The sequence below is a fragment of the Micrasema longulum genome, unplaced genomic scaffold, assembly GCF_059751315.1.
Source record: "Micrasema longulum isolate JH-2025_06_02 unplaced genomic scaffold, ASM5975131v1 h1tg000215l, whole genome shotgun sequence".
NCBI classification, from domain to species: Eukaryota; Metazoa; Arthropoda; class Insecta; order Trichoptera; family Brachycentridae; genus Micrasema; species Micrasema longulum.
Genome location: NW_028277420.1, coordinates 501,670 through 527,145, shown reverse-complemented (window position 1 = coordinate 527,145; position 25,476 = coordinate 501,670). Strand labels below are relative to the sequence as shown.

The 25,476-nt window shown below is 35.3% G+C and overlaps 1 protein-coding gene across 1 annotated transcript in view; it reads right to left on the bottom strand.

Moving 5' to 3' along the window:
* The window catches only part of osa (trithorax group protein osa), a 185,793-nt gene that overhangs the window by 77,963 nt on the left and 82,354 nt on the right, over positions 1-25,476 (bottom strand). The window contains 1 exon segment of the mRNA XM_088243567.1: positions 20,276-20,332. Within this exon segment, the coding sequence (XP_088099693.1) occupies positions 20,276-20,332 (57 nt within the window).

The window sequence follows — 25,476 nt, the reverse complement described above, 5'->3', positions numbered from 1 at the left end:
CTCAATTTTTGGTAAAAATAAAATTAGTTAAGAAAGCGACTGCGACATTTTTCGACACCTGTTGTAGGCTTCTGAGGTACCAAGTACCTACCCGGCATCAACTGGTACCTCAAGTATTGTATCGCGGAGCTTTGCGTGTATTTGTGCATACGACGTACGTGGTATGTAAATGCTTCCCGGAGGCGGCGGCGGTGGTCCCGTGACGTCACCGGCCTTGGCCCTGGAAAGAGCGGCGTGGCCCGTTATAAACCTTACATAACACACGTAATACGCATACAACAAGTTAGTACCGAGTACCCACCGGAACAATAGTGCATAAAGGGTATAGGCATTATGTTATGTACGGAATAAAAGTTTGCGCGGCAAATAAAATACCGTCGTTATTATACTAACTTGACTGTGATGGGCCCATTTCAAATGATGTATCGTCCCAATCCACACGGCACGGTAAAATTAGGGTGGGTGGATACTTATTTATTATTTTCACTTTATTTAGTTTCTATTCGCAAAAAAAAATGCAAATAGAAGTAGAGTGGATATTAGTCGGCCTCGTGAAGTGCTGGTTAAAGGCAAAAAAAATATTTTTAATTAAAATATTTTTTTATGGTTTATGCTTTTTTTTTATTCTATACAAATCTACTTTATACATCTAGTAAATGTTATAACTGTAACTCTCCAAAAAAAGAGACTAACTCTTGTGCTTGGAGAGTGGCTTACACTGTTATAGTTGTTTATTGTTTATTTATTAAAATTTATATAAATTTGAATATACGAATACATGAGAGAAAAAAACATTAGGATAAATAAAGAAAAACCGAAAATAATAATACATTCATACTAGTTAAAATTTAATGCAGTTTTTAAACTTGCTCAAAAAATTTCTTTAGATTTACTTTGAATTTATTTATTGATATATTAGTTTTAATGGTTTGATATGAAATATTTATTTAAAAGAGTGTTTTTAGACTAGAATATTTCATACTCCCTGGACTTGTATCTGAAGCGCAAGACTGATCATCTTACCTTTATGTAAAAATAAAGATCATTTTACGCTGCGATTGTTGTATTTATGCAGTGCCCTATGCACCATTAGGTGTGGAAAGGAAATTTATTTTATTTTATTTATGTATTTCACAGTTTTAAAATGTACAGAGTTTATTTGTTTCAGGTCCCGACTAGCTAGGAAATTCCTGTGTTTAGGAAGGACCTTATTTTTTTCATGTGTTTTTTTTTTTTTTTTTTCATTAAATGATGATTAATAAATTCGAAGAATAATAATAACATTAGAAAAAATCAATATAAATATAAATTAGAAAACATGCAAGTAATAATAATAAAAATTGAATCATAAAAATAAATTAGAAAATATGCCATTAATAGTAAATAAATGAGACATAATTATTATAAATTAGAAAACATACCGATATTAATAAAAAATTAAAATTGAACCACAAATACACATTATAAAATATAACATTAGTAATAAAGAAATTAAACAAAAGTATAAATTGGAAAACATACCGATAGTAATAAAAATTGAAGCATAAATAAAAATGATGATGAATAAATAAATAAAATACTATACAATAATTACAATACGATAAAAGTCAATCTACCCTGATATTTTATCGCGCCGGTGGGTTTTTACTGCGGTGTGAAAACAGCCATACAGCATGTATGTGCGTAGTATGCATGTATGTAGGAGCAAGGGTAAACATAACTCGCATGGCAGCAAGGATGCGTATGGATTGGGTATTTGATATCTACGCGTTAAGACTATCGCGGTATATCCGAAGAACTTGTACAACTTATATAGCACACTCGACTGTTGATAATTTCTGCGTATACGTTATGTTATACCGCATCGCCGCAATCGCATCATTTAACGTTTGCAAAAGTAGGGAAATATTATAAAATGCCTGCAATAGCCTTTCTGTGACCCTCAACAGTGTTTTAGCAAGTCAAAGTCCGACACATTTGGATTACCAACACGTATCAAAGGGAAGCCACTGAGCACAGGAAAAGGAAGATAAATTCTGGATGAATAGGGGTGTCTGATAAATATATTATCATTGATGTTTACGCGATATGTAGGCAGTGGCGAATGTTGATTTTATTTACAGGTAAGCTATAAAAATATCATATATTTGTACCTACATAGGAGGTACATAATATAATGTAAGTAATTTATACTATAAATTGATATTTTTCTGTGGTTCTGTGTGATACAACAACTCTCATCCGTGAAATCAACTCAACCGATGTAACTTCGTAATATATTATATTATATTATATACATATATTATCCATTACTTTAATATATAATGCATTCAAAAATAAAGAAAAAATACCACTATGAATTCAGTCGATATTAGGTATTCAATTGAAATGTCAACTGGCCGCATTGTTCTAGTAATTACTAGTGCTAAAAACGGCCGCGTGGAGTGCTATATGTCCTGCAATATGACGCATGAAAGTAATTATGGTCTTATGTCAAAAGTACCATCTCCAATAAAAATAGACCTTAAAAAATAATGTTTGAAATACTGTTTTCCAAATCAAGAATCTTCAAATAATTTGTGTAATCTGCAAGTTTAATTTAGGAGAAAAAACCCGCACTTGAGTTCATACATTTAAAATATAGTATACTTATTTGTAAGAAAAAATAAGCTGGAATAATCCGCTAGTTTCTTGGCTCACCGCAGGCGCTAGGCGCGTTTTATTAAAATTTATATTTATATTAGGATAAAAATACAAACGGTGGAAATGATTTAAAATAAATGGTAATTATTTATTTGTTTTTTTGTAAATAAAGTTACAATAAAACATTATTATGATTAGTCAAATATAATGGTAAGCTGTGCATAATCGCTTCTATACACGGTTCGCCCCTGTATGTAGGTAATAATAACCGCCATAGGCGTACAAGTAATATAATAGCAATCGCATTCTGCTCTCAACATAAACAAAACATTAAAAACACTTTAAAATGAATGTATTACAAATATTTATACAGATTATTTCACGGAGTTCATAAATAATGTATAATATTTAAGTAAACAGTGAAGAAAAAACATTACATAATACAATTTGGATAACAGAAGAATATATTATAAATAGTAAGGAGGTACTCAAACAGCGTACTGAATATTTTAATGAGGAAGTTCAGTGCTACAAAAAATAAGGTATAAAAAAATTTCTTACGCGCGGTATAAATTAGAGGATTAGATTGTACAGCGAAGTTTCTTGAAAATGTATGAAAAAAATAATAAAAACGATCTACTTTGAACGACGTACTAGTTCTTACGAATCAACCAATAATGTTGTTGAGTGTTGTTCAGCAGAATTCACCGAAAAGAACTTGTGGTTCACAAGCGGAGTAATTTCAAAACTTAAAATATCATACCGCTGATAATACGATACATACAAATACGAGTATTTAGTCTATTGACAAATATAGATGGGTATATTTTTAAAACCGATGACACTCATATATAACTTCCATGAAAGTATAAGTTACTGACTAAAGAAACAGTATTCGTTTGTTTATTGGATTCGTATTCAACGCAATCCACAAAGAAGCCGGCGAATCGGGACGCACGAATTTATCTTTAAAAGATTTAAAAAAGGGATGAAACGGGACACGAAATAGTGGAGATATCCCGATAGCAGAGAGTTCAGCCTTTGAAGTCTTTGTTATATCAGCGAGTAAAGAGGAGAGGAGTCGAGAAGAGAGAAACGGAGCGGTGCTGCGTGACACAAAACCTGCGATAAAAAGCTCCCCAAAGGGGGAACAATGAATAGAAGCGCAACCCCTTACCCTAAGCTTGCTTGCCCCCGTGTTCAGTGTTCACCGCTCTCTGCTCGATACTCACTGCTCACTGCTCACCACTCGCTACTCTGTACTACGAGCGTTGCTAGTGCTGGAGAGAATAAGCAGTTAATCAGTCCCCTTGTCTTCTATTCGGGCACCGATGAGTATACTAATCAGTTTGTTCGAATTCGGAGCAAACAATAAAGTAGTAAATATACACCAAACGAGAATGTCAGATTACCACATTTTGTGGGAGGTTGTTTTAAGCCATGTTTTAATCTTTTTATGCCAATTTAGCCTTTTCCGTAGAATTCTTCTTAAGTGATATTAGCAGAGAATAGCCGTATGTCAGTTTCATTATCTTCAATGATTAATAATAATAATAAAACAATTGATAACTTTTTATAGCGCCTGTCATTGGGTTTTTTACCCCAAGTAGCTCGTAATATCGTATTCTGAATCACTGTGCGGCGTACCACGCCAAAGATTCGGCTATTGCAAAGACCTATCGCCAAATTTGATTTTGAAATTATTGACATAAATAATTACTGAAGAAAAGTACTGGACCTAATGAGCTGCCCCTTGTTGTGTGCTATTTTTTATTTTTTTATATTTTGGATCACTTAGTTCTTAAAGGCGTCGCAGTTATCGATGAGAAACTTCAGCCATAAGGGAAATTGTATGCAAAAAATGTTTTCTTACGCGCGGTAAAAATTAAAGCTTTTAATTGTACGGCAAAGTTGCATGAAAAAATAATAAAAAATATTTTGATAGAAACGAACTACTTTGAACGAGGTCACTAGTTTTAATGAATCAACGAATGATAAGAGAGTTGTGAAAGATTTCCGGTTTACGGTAAGACAACGAACCAATCGGCAGAACTGACCGAGAATAAGCGGAAGAGAACTTGAGACGTCACACGCGGAATAATTTTAGGTATACAAAACTTTAAAAAATCATAGCGCTGATAATAAAAAAAAGAAAAAAAAGAAGTTAATTTTGCACTGAACTTCCTCATTGGTTCAGCATAATATGCAATGATAGTTTACTTTGTAATGAGGAAAATGAAATGAGCTGATTTTTAGGTGATTTTTTGGCTTAGTTTAATTATTAGCATTTTTTTCTCAAAAAACCACTGAACTTCTTCATTGCCGTAAGGAAGAAAGAAAATATATAAATTTTGATGTGCCCGCGAATTTGAAAATATTTTTGTAATTATTAGTGAAAGCCAAAATAAAAGTTATACATATATATCGAGTCTTATGATCGTATTCACCAGCTAGATTTTAGAAGTTGTTATCTTGCAAGATATTATAGAACTTAAGTGGAAATAAGATGAGTCGCACGCGCCCCCGGGCCTGATTGAAGTACTGATAAACAGATCATAATCCGACGGGCGAGTCGTGCCAGACTCTCACGCAGAGAACACACGACACATTTACTCTCTAGTGGGTACACAAAAATCCCTAATGGGAAAACGTCGGTAAAACAAACGCCGGTGCCGGTATACGTGTGTCGAGTTCAGTACTCGGTACTCAGTACACAGTGTGGCCCTCGTAAGGAATAACGAGCGATCGTTAGGTTCAGCGTTCAGCCGTCGGAGCGGCGCACGGGTCACGAGTCACGAGACACATAGGACTAGAAGCCTACTGCCTACGGCGTACATCGTCAGCAATTATGTTTTATTATTGTCAGGCCGCAGCGGGTTGAGTTCCTCCTCCACTCGGTGGCTGTGACGGCAATAAATCTGTTTTATCTCTCCCACACTCCGACACCACTAAGCTATGTACTCACTACTGCGCGGGAAATGGGAAAACGCCTAGGATTACGTAAATCTTTTTTTTTTTCGCACCACAACAGGTCAAAAGGGTCAATTACCGTAGTGAGTAATTATTATAGATATGTAGGCACCAGTGCGAGCGGTGATTTTATTTACAGATAAGCTATAAAAAAATAATTTATTTGTACCTATAGTAGGTACATAATATTATAATGTAAGATACCTACTATAAATTGCTATTTCTGTGGTTTTGTATGATACAACAACTCCCATTTATGAAATAAACTCAAACGACGTAACTTCGTGATGTATTATATCCATTAATTTAACACACAACTTATATAAAAGTCTATAAAAAAATAGCACAATGAATTCTGTCAGTATTGGGTATTCTCATTACGATTGAAATGTCAACTGGCCGATTTGTTCTAGAGTTTTTAAATCTTTTTGATAGTGATAATTATTAATGTAGTTTATATAAGATGGTGTTTTATGTTTCTTATACAATAATGTTTTCTTTTTATTTCGGATGTATTAATTTGTATGATATTATGTATTGTCAAAAAAAATGTTTTTTCTTATGTACGGTCCCAAATGAGGTTCTAATAACTCCTGGGAGTATAATATGTAATTTTTGTATTATATGTTTTATTAATAATAAAATTTTAAAAAATAAATATAAAAATGAATAATGCCAAAAACAGCCGCGTCGAGCGCCACACGTGTTGCGAGTCATATGTCAAAAGTATCATCTCAAAGAAAAATAGTGCCCAAGAAATAAGGTTTGAAATACTGTTTTCCAAATCGAGAATTTTCAAAGAATTTGTGTAATCTGAATGTTTACTCTAGGAGAAAAATCCTGCCACTGGGTTTAAACATGTTCAAAATATAGTACACTTATTTGTATGAAGAAATAAGCTGGAGTAATCGGCTAGTTCCTTGGCTCATTGATGGCGCTGGGCGAGCTTTATAAAATATTATAAATATGTACTAAGTTTGCAGCGTAAAGTAGTATAATTAAAATCTGTTTTTGCAAGATTTAGAGTCGGTTTTAAATTGCGCTATTATTTAGGAAGGTAGGTTTTTATGTATACATAGTTTATTTTAGCATCAATAACTAATTTTCAGTGGAGATTTCTAAGTTTGCTTCTAATACCCTCAATGTGTGTGTATAAAATTGTTAAACATGTATATTTTTTTATTGACATCAACTCTCTACAAAACAAAAAAACGAAGTCTGACATTGGCCCTTTTTAGACCCAAAACATAGATATAAAACGTAGATACATTATATTCGAAACAAGATACTTTTTAGAAGTTATATTCCGAAAAGTCCTTTTTTTCTAGTTTGTTCTTGTTGTTAAATAAATATGTTTCGGAGGCTGTGTAAAATTAGGAACGACGCTGCTCCATGACAGTGCTCCCTACCCGTTTCCGGAGACCGGCAGGGCAGCAGCAGCAGCGCGCAACCCGCGATCAATATCCAGTCGGAGCGGACGGGGTCACCGGTCACTGGGCACTGGGCACTGGGCACTGCCGATCCTGCCGCTGGCGACGGTCACCGCGCCGCGCCGTTACCCGCCGCCAGTACGCACAACACTTGTATAAAGATGATCAAATTATTGCCTTTAATTGGTTTATATCAACGGTGCAGAGAAAAATACAGCATTTCACGAACACCTGTCCAATTTTAAAAAGTCGGATTATTTATTTGTTTGTAAAAACTGTGTTTAGACACATGCCGTAATCGAGCGAACAGAAAACAGGGACCCGATTACAATGGAAAGTTAACAGAGTTATCTTTAACTGTTTATAAAGAAATTTATTTTTTCCAATCAAAAATGTAAATAATGCATAAAAATTTAAGTATCTTCGTCGGGAACACGTAGTTCAACATGTTTTAGTTTTTTTAAATCATAAAAACATACACATTTTCGTACAGAAAATTATTTTTTACTTAATAGACAACCGATTACAGTGGGAAGTTAACGGAGTTATCTTCGTTTGTCTGTTAAAGTAAAAATAAATGTTCTGTATAAAAAAAAAATATTTATAAAATAATTATTTTAAAACGTCTTCATTTACAGGTTACTGACGAAGATAAATATTCGAATAAAAATTCGTATACAACACATTTTTGTACAGAAAATTTCATAACGGTTTTTATTTTATAGACATCCGGGTCTTAATATTAATGCCGAAAAGAATCTGATTATGCGCAACAAATCCTGTCCTGACCCTGATCAGCCTCTCTACAATAATGGACAGAATATCGAGAAAGTTGACAAATGTAAATACTTCGTAAATAATTATTTTGCATAACTGAGAATGGAAGCATGCATAACCCTCGCAACCCGCCTAGGAATTGTTGGAGCAACTTTCAAAATGATGCGTTTTGTTTGAAACTCCAGTCCATACTCAGTCAAAACGAAATACCGATTATTTAAGTGACGAAGGTGGTTCGATTTCATAACATCGAAGTCCGAGAAGGGACGCAGCAGCCTCCTATCACGAGCGTCTTGAGAATGCGGCGGTGGACCTGGCTCGGTCATGTGCCGCACATGCCTCAGAAGAACTTATCTCCACGTTACCTCTTCTTTACACCTGCAGGCTCCCGCGGTCCCGGAAGGCCGCCGGTGACAATCTTTCGGCTTTATTCGGAGGAATTAAGGGACGCGAGATTGACGTGGGAGGATGCGATAGTGCTGGCTGGCGAAAGGGTTTTCCGGAGGCGTCTGGTGATGTCCACATGATCCACTTAGGAGCGGATGTGGAAAAGAAGAAGATAACTCTGTTAACTTATCATGGTAATTGGGGCCGAGGGTTATCTCACAGACTCCTTAGAAATGTGACTATAAATAAATTTGCGCATCACGATAAGTTAAGCAATTAGTTTTTTTTAGGCACTGAAGTGTAAGGCTGATTACCTTACCTCTATGTAACAGGTGATCCACCGCATTTAGTGTAAGTTTAGCGCATTATTGGGAGCCGATAATGACGATGGCGATCAGATAGAGCCATCTTATTTTTGGAGTAATTACTTATTCACGCTCCAGCTTGTAATTTGACATTTGATATTATTTGAAAGGCTAAGCAATGTTTGCCTCGGTCTCCTGCGGTAGGTTTGTATGAAATTTTAACCACTGATTTTAACACAAATTTTGACCACCACTGATTTATCACAAACGATGGTAAACAAAAGTTTGTCCTTCAATGTAGAAATGAAGTAAGAAGTAAAGCAAAACGTAAATATGGAGTAATCCCCTTCATAGTTCAGAGGAACAATTAGCATACCAAACAAGGAACAGCTGTTTATCAGCCGACGTAATGGGCGCCCGGGAAAGGGTTCGGCCTAGGTCAGGGCAGCGGGCTTGTAATATATAAGGCTTTTTAGGGAATCACTGCCGCCACTCTCCCCAGCCCTCCCCCCGACTCCTACACCGCCCCCTCTATCCTATTCCCACCCCCTTCATCACGAGTAAACGTCACAAAAATGTGGGAATTTCAAGGTTAACACCATTTGTCAACGCCATGCGGTGCGGTACCTCGATATAAACAAGCCGAAGATGTTACGTAAGTACTTATTGCGAACTTTTCGTTACGATAAACTTTTAATCGTGCACAAAATTGCATGGCGGTAAGACGTTACATGTCTATTGCATTAATCTCTTCGATTTGGTGCATCAGATACAGAAGTAGGGTTTATTCCTGATTAGCGGATTAGGTTATTTTATGCGTTGTGTATTTTAGTTATATTATAATCGTTAGGATTGGACATTAAAATGTATGTATTGTTAACTCTTAAAATACTCTCTCAGACGATGCTATAACGTTGTGTTACATTAATCAAGGCGAGATATTTAAAATACGGGTATTGAAAAACAAATATTTACCACACAAATATACTGTTACAAAATCTATTTTCCATAATTTATCGAAATAATAATAAAATTTATGCCTGGGCCCCGATTAATTGTAAAGTTAACTGAATTATCTTTAATTGTATGTAAGGTAAAATCAAAATTTATGTAAGGAAATGTATATATTATTACAAACATTTGATTGAACACTGTCGGAAAACTGTAATTGAACATATCTAAAAATATATTTTATAAAAATATTCCGTTTTTCATACGGAAAATTCAATTTTACTTTCTTGACAGTTAAAAATAACTCTTTTAATTTCCATTGTAACTCGGGGCCTTGCTTTAGCAAAATACGACTTTATTACTTTTTAAAAGTAATAGAGATACTCGTACATAGGTATATCAAGTCTTGTATTGTATGTAGACTCATGTAACATCATAGCCACCACAAGAGTTAATGGAAGTTTATGAACTATTCCTAGTATTATAAATGCGAAAGTGTGTTTGTTTACTTATTTGTTTGTGTTTATGTCACGTCGCAACGAAGCGACCGACTGACGTGGTTTTTTCATAAACATAGCCGAAAAGATTTAAAGTGAAATAGTCCACGTTTCATCCCGAAAAAATATCACTCCTGGAAAATTGTTAGGAAAAATGAATTCTTCTTTCACGTCGCAACAGAGCGACCGATTGAAGTGATTTTTGAATAGGGATCGCCGAAGAGCCGACAAGAGACAAAAGCTACTTTCAATTCCCGAAAAAAACATTTAACTCTCGGGAAAATTCTTAAAGGAAAAAACAGTTAATATTAAAACAGAATAACGATGCTACGTTGACATATAATAAAGAATCGTCGATTTTTTTGTATAGCGATATTTGGAGGGCCGGCAATCGATTGGGCTACTTTTTATCCCAAATAAAATTATCGCATGGGATTTTTTTTTTGTTAAAAGACAAAGCTAATTAATGAACTAATTTCTCCCAACACCGCGAAGCCGCGGGGAAAACCTAGTCTTATATAAAGATAGAAGAATTTCAAACCTGGTGAATATTTACCACTGACTGAAGTTGTACAAATCAGCGAAGTAATATTGATTACATTACCATACACCGTACACTATCGACCGGCAGCAATGAGATCTTGATAGTCAGTGTAAAGAAGTTATATGGATTTGAAGCCACACGCCATAAACAAGAGGAGTTAGCGAAAGTTGTATACGTACGTAATGTACATTTGTCAGATCATTCGCGAGGACACATCGGATGTAGATACGGGATACAAATACCTGTCCCTCTGGCGAGGGGGAGTGTGCGCTCGTGTGATGAGCATTAATTAGCGGCAGCTTGGGAGCAGCGGCGGGCGCGGGGGCGCCGGGGGGCAAGGCAGCGCGCGCCTCCCGCCCGATCAATAGCCGCCCTCTCCCCGCAGCTGCACCCCTGCTATACTAAACTCAATTATTGAATACAGAACGGTTCATCGATAGTAACTGCCCGTGTTTTGAATATATCAAAATGCCAGTAATTTATGTTTGTGCGTTTCATTTGCCTCTTGGGGATTATTAAGAAAAAAAATGCACGAACAAAAATCTCGCTCGCGAGATTATTGTGATTCGTAGGTTTAGGCAAAAAATATAAGCATTTGATAACTGATATGTTGAAATTGCTGTAAATATTAGCATTTGATAACCAATATCTTGAAATTGCTGTAAATATTAGCATAAGATAACTAATATCTTGAAATTGCTGTAAATATTAGCATTTGAGAACCGATATCTTGAAATTGCTGTAAATATTAGCATTTGGTAACTAATATCTTGAAATTGCTGTAAATATTAGCATAAGATAACTAATATCTTGAAATTGCTGTAAATATTAGCATATGATAACCAATATCTTGAAATTGCTGTAATCGCATGCATGTTGAAACGCCCGTACCTCGTGCAGTAACATTTATTTTAAAAATAAATATTTGCGTCCTATGATTTACCCAAATATTTCCATTTTGCGGCCATTTCCAATGAGTTGCATAGTGTAAAGAAGTTATATGGATTTGAAGTCCCACGCCACACACAAGAGGAGTTAGCGAAAGTTGTATACGTACGTAATGTACATTTGTCAAAACAGTTGTAAAGTTGTAGTCATTATTAGAAAATTGGAATTAAGTGTGGTAAGAGAGAGATTCGAACCTCGGACTCCTGATCCGCGAGTCCGTAACACTAGCCATTGGACCACAATCCGATTCTTTATCATAAAAATAAAAAACATAGTTCCATAGTGCAATAAAAAAACGCCTTTCTGTTGACCGTCAGTTGAACTTTCGGTTATTCAACAAAAATCTTTAATGGCCCAATCAGCGCAATTATTGCACAGCATGTTTACGAAAACAGAACTCAAAGGGTTAGAGAAAAGGGGGGGTTCAGTTGGTGGGTAGTGCGTATCTACTCAATCAAAGTGAAGGGGAATAAGGAGAACTACTTCCAAACACGGACAAGAAGCAACAGGTGGGCACACACTCGGGGAGATGAATAAAATTTAAAACAAACCCGCCATAACTTATATAAACTGTATCGGCGGAAGGGGGCGCCCACCCTACGCGGGGGCCGGGTGGGGGTAGCGAGTGGCGGTGACTCCGCGGAAAAATAAAGTCAGCGGAATCACCGATGCGAGTTGGCATATTGTGAAACATTGCGAGCATCAACTTTTGTGGGGTACCTAAATATTATTACATTACCCCGTCGACAATTTTTATATAGGCTTGTCAGCATCGGAAAGCTGGCATTTAATAATATTACAAGACCTAGAAGCGAAATATTAATAATATTAGAGAGCCCTTATTATGTCATGCCTTCGCTTCGTAAGTCTGTTCGTATCGTATGCAGCGGGAACGAAGGCGAAATTGATTATGATTGGGTTGGAACATAGGTTCTAAAACTTATTTCGCGCATCGCCCAGTTTGAGAATGAAAAGCTTTCTAGTGCCCCGTATGCAAAGCATTTGCCGCTGTCGGGGTGGTGAGGGGGGTGGACGAGAAGTCGATAGAAAATGTCATATCGTTAATTTTGAATACATGTTAGGACTACTAGACATAATGTGCCATTTCATTTAGAAATTGCTGCAATAAATTATGCTATTAATTAACATATTACAAGATTGCATAATCTGGAACCAGATCAGTTTTATTGACATTTTTCACACTAGCAAAATCAGTTTAAACTCGCTATTAAAGTAATAGTTTAGGAATCTAACTTCTGTTGAAATATTTGTTTTTTTTGCACCACAGTAGGCCAGGAGGCCCAATTGCAGTGGTGAATTAAAGCACAGAACACCTTAGGCTTAAGAAAAAGCACATTCAATGTTTGTGTTCTCACCGGGAATCGAACCCGGAACCTTCCGTGCGTGAGCCAAGCGTCTTAACCACTACACCACGGAGGCCGCAAATTTAAATAATTTGGAGAAAGATAAAAATAAATGCATAAATAAATACATGTTAAACATATATATTTATGTATAACTAGATTTTCGTAACTTATTTTTAAAAATATTTTAAGCAGGTTTATTATTTAATTTTTCTAAAAAATGTTATGAACCCCTGAGCTCTTAGCAGAGAGTTTGTATTATACCTAGGGCATTTAAAATCAAGACATTGCAACTTCTTCATTCTACCGCCTCCCTGGAGGCCTTCAGCGCCCACTTTGAGAAAGACTGCGTTAGAGTGAGATGGATACGAACGAACTTACGATCGAAGGAGTGACATAATAAGGGGTCTGTACGCCGACTACACATTTTCAAAGGACCAGTTGCCCGACAAAAAGTTAATTAAAAGTAACATTTCGGTGTTGTGTATTCAATACGAATTCATGAGTCTAATGTTAACTGTGCCATTACTAGATACGCTCAACGCTCACTGCACGAGTGAGCACATTTGTAAACATGTGAAGTTATATTCTCTAACTTTACAAGTGTGCATTCGACAGGTGGCGAAACTAACACTAGTAAATTTCTAATGTATTCACTATAAACTTTCAAGCGAACCACATACATTTTGAGGTGTACATTGTGCTAGAAATACACGAAATATCAGGAGCAATCCCCCGCAAAAAACATGATGTTAAACACATTTTATACAATTATAATAAAAATTAATATAATTTACCCTTTATTTAATTAAATCGCGAAAAACCACTTGTGTCAAATGGTTTTTCGGGGCCTATAATATCTTGAAAAAAATGAAATATATAAATTTCATTATTAAATATGTAAATGTCAATTTCTAAGTGCCCAACATTTCTCAATTTTTAAATTACTTTAATTTTGATACCTATAATATACTTAACCAATAGCTTACATCACAGTGAAAAATTTATACGGACTGTTTTCACAGTTTTTGTTTCTATATATTCTTATTTTCTGTATGCAATATATGTAAAAAACTGTTGTTTTTTCCCCAAATAAATAAATAAAAATAAACAATAGAAGTAGGTAAAGCTGAATTCCACCATACATTATTTTTAAAGGAGAAATACACTTTCGTCTATTTTTCCACGATTTGTATAATATTTCGGAACAAAGGCAGATATGTATATTGATGTTTTCAAAGCGACAAATGAATATATAAACATATTTGACATATTATGTGTAATATAATGAAGTTTATTTGTAGAATAAAATCGTAAAAGGTTAGCTATTAGGCTGCTTTCTGAAGGGGTGTTTGAAGCGGAAGAGCCGGAGGGCAATGTACAGTTAAATCATAGAAATGTAGATTGCGTAACACGAATAGATGTTCTTTAGAGCACTCGTTTGCATGACTAATTAAAAGTTTTTTTATTTTTGTAATGTGATGTAATACAAGCGGTACATTGAATGCCCTCTCGACAATAGTTAGCGAGAGCGAGGGGAGTATTATAATCTCCAGTCCCTAGTAACACGAAGTGGTCGGGTAGTTAAGCTCTGGGCCGCGATCACAAACGCTATCTTCATCAGTACGTATCGAGACGGTATAAACAAACATCGATATTTATGTGTATATTTGTACGAAAATTCAAAATACCTTCCTAGGTAACCTGTAACTGAACATATTCAGAAAAAAAATGTAAACATATTCAAATTTTCCTACCGAAAACTTAATTTTAATCTATAGATAAGATTGAAGATAATTTTTACCTTCCCATTAGAATACGGACCCTGGGCCCCGATTACAATGGGAAGTTAACAGAGTTATCTTCGACTGTCTATAAAGAAAAATCGATATTTGTGTACGAAAATGAGTATATTTATTTATTTTATGAACATAAACGGCAAATCTGCCTTTTACAAACATTTATAATACTAACATATTTGGATTCATTTTTTTTTAAAACAAATTTCCTTATACTCTTTTTTTTTAAATTTTATTTTATTTTATTAAGATTTATAAAAAAAAAAAAACCTAAAAATTACACAAGATTTATATTTTCAAAAATAACTTTAAAATTATACAGCATATTAAATAGAAAGTTTAAATAATAAAACATTCTACAGTAATACAACAAGAAAATCATAAGTACTGTTTCATACCGCTGGGCAAAGTGAACAAAAAACTGTATATATTATGAAATGCATGAATAAATAAATATAATTTGCATGCACATTTAAAGTATCTTCATCGGTAACATATAATTGAACATGTTTAAAAGAAAAAAAAGTATGTAATTTGAAGATAAAATTGAAGATAAATGTTAACTTCCCATTGTAATAGGGGCCCTGGTCTCAGTTGCATTCAGGTATGAACTATGACGAACCCACTACAGTCACGTCCTCCGGCTTACAAACAGATTCCAACTCTGATATTATAATAGCAATCGTAATTATTAGTTTTTCTTTTGTTTTAGAGCAGAAAAACTATACAGTATTTTGAAAAAGACACATATTATATAAAAAAAGTTGGTAGCAGGAGAACAGAAAAGAAAATATACCTTACTTTACTAACTTTTAACAATTAATATTTTTATCCTCATAGTAACGTAATATCCATACAAATATTATAAATGCGGAAGTGTGCTTGCTTGTTTGTGTTTCCTTCACGTCTTAACGGAGCGACGGATTGACATAATTTTCCGCATGGGGATAGCCGGAGAGGTAAAAAGTAAAATGGGATATTTAATTTTCATCCCGAATTAAATAAATATAAAATGTATATAAAATGAGCATCATTATTTGAAAATGAGTAGGCGGTGAGGTCGGCTGTCAAAAAAAATAATTTGAAATTAATTCTTGAAATTTCTATTGTTGACTTGCTTTATTTATGCTTAGTTTGCTTTTCGTTTCGGTTTTGCTATAGGATTTTGAATATGTGAACAGAATAACGATGCTACGTCACCATAAGGGGGGGCTAACAGATCATGCTTGTTTATTTATTAAAAATAACATAATCATCACTCTGTATTTGCATACAAACCTAGCTTCGTTTACATTCGAAAATCTTTTCGTGGACGCACGGGGACTATTCCTACTCTTGACATGTCCATCCTCGAGTATCTGATGGACTCGATCGTGCCATGTCTTCCACGTTTTCTGCATCCATCAACATTCGCATCGTAGATCTTTTTAGCCGTTCTTTCATTATCCATTCACTCTACACGTCCGAACCAACGCAGCACCTCTTTCTCGATTCTGTCGATAGTGCTTGTCTCAGCCTTACATAGTTCACTGATCTCGACATCTCTGCACCTATTATACATCGTTTTACCACAAATTCGCCTGAGAGATGGCATTTCGACAGCAATTTAACCTACTTATTGGATGCATTATAATAAATTTAGTCCTTATGTATAAATACAGAAATGTTTCGTTACTTTTACCGTCAGTGAAGAAATGAAATGATTTTTTTTTTCTATAAAAACGTGTTCCGCCGCCTGCATCCTCGGAAATGGAGAAATGTCGATATACAACATTGCAAGTAATGATCGGGCAGTAAATCGTAACATCCCACTGCGCAACGTCCACGTGAAAACACCTGTCCCAGCCAGGTGTACGTTACTAATCATACAGTCGCAAGGGATAAGGTAGTTTAATCTGTGGTCTAGTGCAGCAAATTAATTAATATTTGCGATTGAAATACGTAACATCCTTCGATACCCAGAATAATATTAATTTTGTTAATATAAATATGTTAATATAATAATGTTAGATAATGAAAAAATTGTCTCGGCAAATGGATAATTAAAAAATAAAAACAAAATTTGTATTTTTGGCACCACAACTGGCTACAAGACCTAATTACAGTGGTAATTAAAACCGCAGAATATCCAGGTTTGAGTAAAATAACATTTGATTCTTGTGATCTCAACGGGAATTGAACCCGCAACCTCTAAGAGTGGAGTGAGGCCAGCGTCTTATCAATAGGGAAATATCACTTTTTTATTACATTTTTAAAGTAATAGAGGTCTATGAAATACTGTCCTGAAATATGCTAATATGTCTTCTCGCCCATTCAGATCATCGTGGTTTCGGATGTGACAGGGTTTAAAGAACACCTGTATTTATACGTTTATTTTTTTAAATTAAAAATAATGTATATTTACGTTCTTACGATTAACCCAAACACTTCCATTTAGGGTGTAGTTGTAAATAAATAACACAATTAGAAAATAGGAATCAAATTGTGGTAGATCGGGATTCGAACTTCGGACCTCTGATTCGTGAGTCGAGACCTAGTCACGGAACCACTATGTTCTATAGATATATATTTTAGATAAGTAGGTACCGCAATGTGGATTTCCAATTTCCAATCATGGTGAAAATTTGTGCAACAGCGTCAGTACTCACTAATTGAAATTCTGGTCAAAGCGCGAGACTCTGGTTTACAAAATGATGTTACATTTTCGAAAGTTCAGTAATCAATACATCACGACAAATGGTCATGTAAGCGTGTGCTTGTCACGTCGCCGGCTGACCCGTGTCTCTCAATATATAGGCGGTCGGTAATCTGCAGTCTGCAGTCGGTGGGTGATTCCCCGCTTCATACCGCGTGCTGGCTTCATTGGCTACTGGCTACTGGCGAGGAGACGTTGTTGCGTACATCGAGATTAGTTGATAAAAGTGTGACATACATATTGCCTTCTTGGTATTTAGTTATGAGTCTTGTCTTCTACGACAGGATACGTTGTGGATATTTTTTCGTTTCATTTATTCAATAGATAATTAAAATTAAATGAAACAAAAAACACAAACATTGATTTTAAAAAAAAACCACTTAAACGGCCAAAGTAATTATATCTATACCGTGCAATGTAAGTAAAGACATAGGTACGCACGTGAAATTTTATCAAATAATGTTTAAATTGCATGTTTTTTTAAGAATGTATCTTTGTCGAATTATCTAAAAAAATAATTTAGTTATTTATTATTTTTTCTTATCATAAATCGCTTTTTTTATTTTTAAAAATGAAAAATAAGCTTTTAAAAACAAAGCTATTTTATATTTATTTTATCACGATGAATAACCGCAAAGTTAGTGCTAAAAAAATATGTAATCCTAATTGATGTTTTTTGTAGATATTTCTTGATAAAACTCCATAGTTGATGATTTAGATTAAATTATAAATTCTGACCAGACCAAAAACTGGTCACCAGTCCTGAAGGATGCCTTCCTAGGCGAAAACGCTCATTGGCCAAATTAAATAAAAGTGTAACTAAACCGAGAAGTTTTATAGATAATTTTATCTAAATCATTCCTAATTTATTGTTTCGTCAGCTCGGGAACGAGAGGACGGTTTGCCTGACCGCGAACAGTAAAAGCTACCAACAACATAATATTTGTAAAGTACAGGTAGAGATACGTTACATCAATACAGACAGTTGCATAATATGACGTAGGAACGAGTTACGAGTATACAGAATATACTGATACAGCACACACCGAGTACAGGTCACTCACGTTAAATGCAAACGTGGACAGCGGCAGAGGCGATAGTGTATTTGCGTGTAACATTAGTGTCAGGGCGATAATTACAGGAGATGTAGTAATCCCGGCATGCGTCTTGTCTTCCCCCTCCGCACTCCGGGGACACGTCACCGGGCGGTAGCCGATAACAACTAATTATCATTAATCCGCTCGTGAGATATTACGATACGAGCTCGGATGATTCTATTTTCTGATTTGAAATCACTCGTGTGGTCTATCCCTCCTTCGTAATGCTAAATGTTCCGATGAGCGAACACTCGTATTTCAGTTCTCACGGGCCGGGCAGCGGGTTGGCAGTCGGCAGTCGGCAGCCGGCAGCCCTCTCCCCCACCCGATTAATTATTACGCCGTACGCCCCCATCGCTTCAGTCCTTGTGATTAGTAGACGCACGGTTCTCGAGTCCCAGGTCTGATTGTTCTGTCAAAATTACAACGTACAGGGGACATAGTGCAGACTTGTTTACCTACTACTTAACCTTTACGCCATTCCACAGTGCATCCGCATTAACAGTGGAAACCGTGCTTTTATATATTTTTTAAATAATGTAGCGACGATGTTTAAAAAATGTTTACATGGAGTGTTAAATTTTTCTAACCAAGCAGTTTTGTCGATTTACCGCAAAATCCTCTAGAAACGGTTCGAAAATCATTATTTTTTAACGAAATAATAAAGCGGAAAATATTGGTTTCCTAGTTTTTTATGACTAGAGGAAAGCCAGGATGCATTGCATATTATATTGTTTTATTTCATTTTTTTGTTTTTTAAAAAAAAAAATATTTAATATAAAGATACACATGAAAAAAAACGTATCTCTAACTCTATGGAAGCCAAGAGCCCTGTGTTGAGTTGGGATACAAACAAAATAGAAAATGGAAGCATGCATGATATTAAATAATACTAAAAAGAAAATTTATTACATGAACATATATTTCAATAAATATTTGGACAACACGCTTAATAGTGTTATATATATATATATATATATATATAAATCTATGCAATGTCTCGCAGCAGTCTGCTGCAATTTTATATGGTTGATAAAACAAACCCCGTGAGTGATATTTGCTTGCATCGGAGGAAGGTATAAATTATTAACATCCACGAACGGTGTAATAGTATGATAAGGAGATAATATTGCCGCCAGTGCGCGCGTGGATGCTATGTATTAGATCATTCACATCCCACCATAGAAATTCGCTAACGATGATTTTATGGCAGATGTGCCACCTGGGGTGGTATTCTGAATCTTCTTTACCCCCCCCTAGAGAGTGATTAATTTATGGATTTTTATTTATTGCGTGCATTTAAATTTTGCTTCATATCTGGCCACACTGATGATCAAACGTCAAATACATATGAACACGTGCTATCAAACATGATGATTTTCATAAATAACATTATTGCCACCTTAAGAATTACTAAAAACACTTATTAATTAAGTTGAATTGACTAAACCGCATTCGCTTTTTCCGTTTTTTAAACAGTTTTATACATCATTTGACGTATAATAATCAGTGTGGTCATTTTATGAAGTATCGTCGCATTAAAAAAAATCTTCAAATTTATCACTCTCAAGGGGGTGGAAAAGATTTAGAATACCACCACTACGCTGCCATTCTAAACGCTTTTATGTGGTAAAACGAGTATTTAGTACGCAAATACGCACTATACACGAATAAGTATTTGTATTTATCACGTTGAATGTATATTCGTAGATAGCTATGCAGGTAACGTATGCATGTTACCTTCGAACAGGTGATATATCGCAAGTTGCGATTCGCAACTCGATTTACTGCCACAAGAATTACTGTGGGCATTATAAGTATTGAAAATAATTTCTACCATAATGAAAAAATAACATTAGCAAACTTACCGATTCTGGGTCATGCGCATTCGGGGTGGATGGCTGTCCTGGTCTGGGAGGGTAAGGCTGAAACAATACATGCAGTCAGAATAGTTTCATCGTAAATTGTTACAGGTAATTAGATAGTTAAACTGAATATTAATTCATTTGTGACATACGAGGTGTGTTCAGAAAATAGCGGGAATTTCTAAATTTCGCAGGTTTGGAGAATCCGATTGTCAATTTTGTTTTTTATGTTGATATACATGCCCCTGGAGTATGCTAAAATTTTTAGCTGAATTCATAGTTTACTTTGTCTGTGGCAGCCGCTAAGGTTAGACGTGTTTTTATGAGATCGGCGATTTTCGTTTGTTAAAAAAAATGGATAAAAGAATTTGTATCAAATTTTGTGTAAAAAATAAAATAAAGTGTAACAAAGCGTGTGAAATGTTAACAAAGGCCTATGGTGAGTCTGCTATGAGTAAAACAAGAGGTTACGAGTGGTATGCGCATTTCCAAAATGGCCGTAAAGACGATGAAGAAGACGAACGGCCCGGACCCCCCAGCACATCAACAACCGATGAAATCGTGGAAAAGGTGAATGAAATGGTTATGAACGATCGCCGAATCACAGTCAGAGAAGTCGCTGATGATGTTGGCATATCTATTGGCTCGTGCCATTAAATTATTTCGAATGTTTTAAGTATGAACGCGTGGCAGGAAAAGTTGTTCCAAAATTTTTGAATTTCAAACAAAAACAGCGGCGAATGGATGTTGCTCAGGTGTCACTAAATGAAGTCAACGACGATGCAGAATTACTGAAACGTGTTATAACAAGTGACGAAACATGGGTTTACGAATATGACGTCGAAAGTAAGGTTCAATCGTCCCAGTGGAGGCACTCTGGATCGCTAAGACGAAAATCACCGAGCGCGCCGAACACGTCTAACCTTAGCGGGCGCCACAGACTAAGTAAACAATGAATACAGCTGAAAATTTTAGCATACTTCAGGGGCATGTATACCAATATAATAATAAAATTACGGTCGGACTCTTTAAACCCGTGAATTAAAAAAAATTCCCGTTATTTTCTGAACACACCTCCTACGTATTTACAAATGTGTCTTCTTAGGAATAAATTCAAAGAGTGACTAATACTGTGATTAAAGTATTGTTTGACACATCGCCGGCATTTCTTTCTGGCTGCGATACGATCCCACTTGCTATTTAATGATGCTTAGATTTACACACACCTGAACACTTATTCCCACACAAACACACCTCTACACTTACTCTCATACAAATACACATAAACACACCCTTTTGTTGTACCACAATTTAATATGTATGATTTTTATTTGGAAACTTCGCTGGTCTGTCTTTAAACATCTTTTTTACGTTATTATATCATTGTCGACTGTTGGTTTCTGTAAAATAAATAAATAAATTACTTGATGCTACGGAGGAGCTGTTTAATAATGGCATTTCAATACAACCGATTAACACTATAATATAATAATACATGATGATGCTAAAAATATTTATGATGATGAACCGGGTTGTCGTACCGTGGTAGTATTGTGGACTCGCGGACCAAAGGTCCGGGGCTCAAAACACACTCTACCACAACTCGATTTCCACTTTCCAGCACAAGTTATTTACGACTTTTGGGAAATGGTCTGAAAATTTAAATATCCGAGTAAATAATAAAAACTCAAGTATTTCTCTTTTTTTCTTTAAAAGAAATGCAACTACATTGGGTGCGTAATGAATATGCACAAGTTATGCACAAGGCTCACTCCTCGTTCCTTGCACTTAGGAAAACACAGTGCTAAGGTACACCTGTGGACCGTATCAAATATTATAATGCGTATGCGTGTGCTGTAATTAAGTATGCGTGTGCGTGTGCATGCAGAAACATATCCTTCTAACGAGACATTCCTCATATTATTATTCCATATTTTAATATTGTTTTTTTATTGTATAACCGAACTCATTGTAGTGTTATATTTTATATAAATATTCGTATAATTAACAACAAAAAAACAAAATTCTAAAATTAAATTTTCAAAAAAATAAAATAAGATTGGCGAGAACGCTGTAGTTTGTGTAGAGCTTGCCCACCACATACCGCGCACTGCATCCGAGGACATAATTCTCATTGGCGGTGCCCACATACACGGAAAATTTGCTCGTTGTCAAACGAGAAAAGCTGCCCGAAGGAGCTCTCTGAAATCTGGTAGCCTTAGCATGTGTGTGCTGAAATAAAGTAATCCAGAAGTACATAATATGTACTTCATTGGATTGAGAAAAGAGGGAAGTGAATTCTTTACTGGCTGGGATAAAATTGATTGGACATGATCAATTCGCCGAAATTATTACAAAACTTTTTAAAAGCCTTGAAATTATTTTTGGCAGCCACTAGATCTATCCGACAGGACCTATAACAGGGCCACGGATAGTAGCGAGAAGCTCCATTCAGTAATCATAGAGGGGAAAGGGAGTGTTCACAAAATGTGGTTTATGCAGATAAGGAATTGGTTTGTGGACTACGTTGTGTAACTTTTAATTATTGTTTTCCTCTAGAATAAAGTTCCATAACTTTAATATAATTCAAAATCCTCAATTCACCCTATGATGCTCCTGAATTAATGAACTCTAAAAAATATATATTTTAACAACAAACTGCTCAATGGGTCATGGAAAGAGATAGCTTGATTTCTTTAGCTAAATTACTAACAAAATATGTAACTTATTGTTTTTTTTACTAAAATATTTTTATTGTGTATTTTTTAAATATGTGTACGCAAGTATTTGTGTATATACAGATGTATGTTGTGTATGAATATGTGTGTGCATGTATATATGTGTACTTTAGTTCGTAAATTCGTGCTTTCACGTTAAACTGATTAAACCAGCATACCCACTATGGGTTTTTTCTTCCTGTCATTTATTTTTATTATTATTTACATGTACTGTACACATATGAAATTATAAGAGAAAATATATTTTTTTTAATCTTGTACTTTTACCAAATATATTTGTCATTTTTTTAAATTTCTACCATTTGTTTTATGTAAATTGTCCTTCAAATGCTCACTAGGTGTCATATGGATAAATAGTGCATTGAAAAATTGAAATCAGAAAATTAAAAAAAAATAGGCTTAAAGATAGAGAAAGCTAATTTAAAAACAACCAATTATTCGTCTGATGGGGCACTGTGTTTAGTTTGTTGTGTAACATGTCTTAGGTTTATCATAAAGGTCCGTTGACAATACAATAATGTGACAATATTGTCTGGTCCTAGATCCGTAAACAGCCTCGACAGCGCGGGACGGAACGCTGGAAGATAATGCGAAAAATCCGCCGCAGTTTATACGTGACCGCTGCGAAAATTTATACAAGACAGTGTTTATTACGAGCGAGTTCACGATCTATACCAAGATGTACTGGAATTGTTAATTAACGAACTAAATAAAGTTAAAATAAAAAATGTAAATAAAAAAAAATGTATAAATAAATAAAATAAAATATAATAATAAATGCCTTCATTTTTGGTAGAAAAAATGTGCGGGAGCGACACGTTCACGTCGAACGAATCGATCTTGTCACAAGGTTCTGTCCGTGAGCGTTTACACGAGGACAATGCAGCCGCGCGCGGTGGTGGGGGTAATAATTGTTCCGCGGAGATAGCCTGCCCGTCTATCTCGGTTGCGATGTCTCGGAACAATTTGTATGACAAAAAATTGTTTCGACAAAAAACAAACGTGGACAGTGGTCGAGTCCTGGGACGTATTGTCCACGTGTAAACGACATTTTACTTATTGCAACAAAGCTGGGCCTCTATTACAATGGGAAGTCAACATTTATCTTAAATTTTATCTACCTAGTAAAATTAAGTTTTCTGTATGAAAAGCAGAATACGCATGCATTTTTTTCTTCTAACATGTTCAATTATAGGTTACCGACGATAATACATTAAATTTCCATGCAAATATGCTCATTTTCATAAACAAATATAGTTTTTTTTTTATAGACATTCGAAAATAACTCTGTTAACTTCCCATTGTAATCGGGGCCCTGGTCAGTATGTGATACTGCCATCGGTCTTTAAACTTCTATAGTGAATTAATCCATCGGACGATTCAGCTTATCATTACAAAGTCACAAAAGCAATAACTTTGTGACAACAAACACAACTGACAAAATATTTTCCAAACATATTTGAAGACAAACTCTTCAAAGCGAACGGAACAAACGTTTTCTCCGGCAAAGTGCATAATTTATATCAATTTGTATAAAGTCGGGGAGACTGTGATGCCGCGAGTTTATTAAATTAAAATTCGCGGTGATATCTAGTGTTATTCAGTCGGAGCTAAGGGGGAGGCAGCCCTCCGCCTCCGCCCTGCTTCGGCCGCCCTTCGCCATACTGCCGCGTGCCGGGGCTAGGAGCCGGGGGGAGGTGATCCGATTATACTTGCAGATAAAGACAGATCAACATGATAATCGGAAAACGTATAAATCATTCGCCTTCATCCAGGTGATGTCACGGGAAGGTTCTTTATTATTTTTGGGAATCCGCTGCCAGAAAAAAAAATCGCCGTGAAAAAAATGAGCCCGAATAATATTTTTTTAATTTCTCTTTTACATTTTCTCTTAAAAATTATCTTAATATTTTATTCTAAAAACATATGATTTTTTGACATTGTAAAAGTCAAACGTAAGTACATTTACATATTTAACAATATACATAGTATGAAACCCGTTATGAAAATGTTGAAACCTTTCAGATTTATACATTACACATTTCGCATAATTTGTCAAATAATGATGCACTTTTATTATATAAAAATATATTTTGTATTGTATATTAACTTGTAACTGCCCTGGGTCCAGACAGATGAAGAATAAAGTCTGTTCTGTTCTGAAATAGATCACAACCCTAGATGAATGTTTTTGGCTCGATGGCTGCTCTCGGGTAAAAATCCTGAACAAGGCGAGTTGAGAAGTCCGCTTAGTTGAGAAGTAGTCGGCGCATTTGCCTACTATTTGAGGTCCCGGGTTCGATTTGAACTGGCAGGTTGTACGAGAAATATCGATCTTAAAGACTGTCTAAACCGCAATATTACATTGTTCCTGGACTGGCACCTGAGGCGTAAGACTGTTTACCTTACCGACATTTAACAGATGATCGAAGTGCGCTACATTTGATTTACTAATAGAGTGCCGTA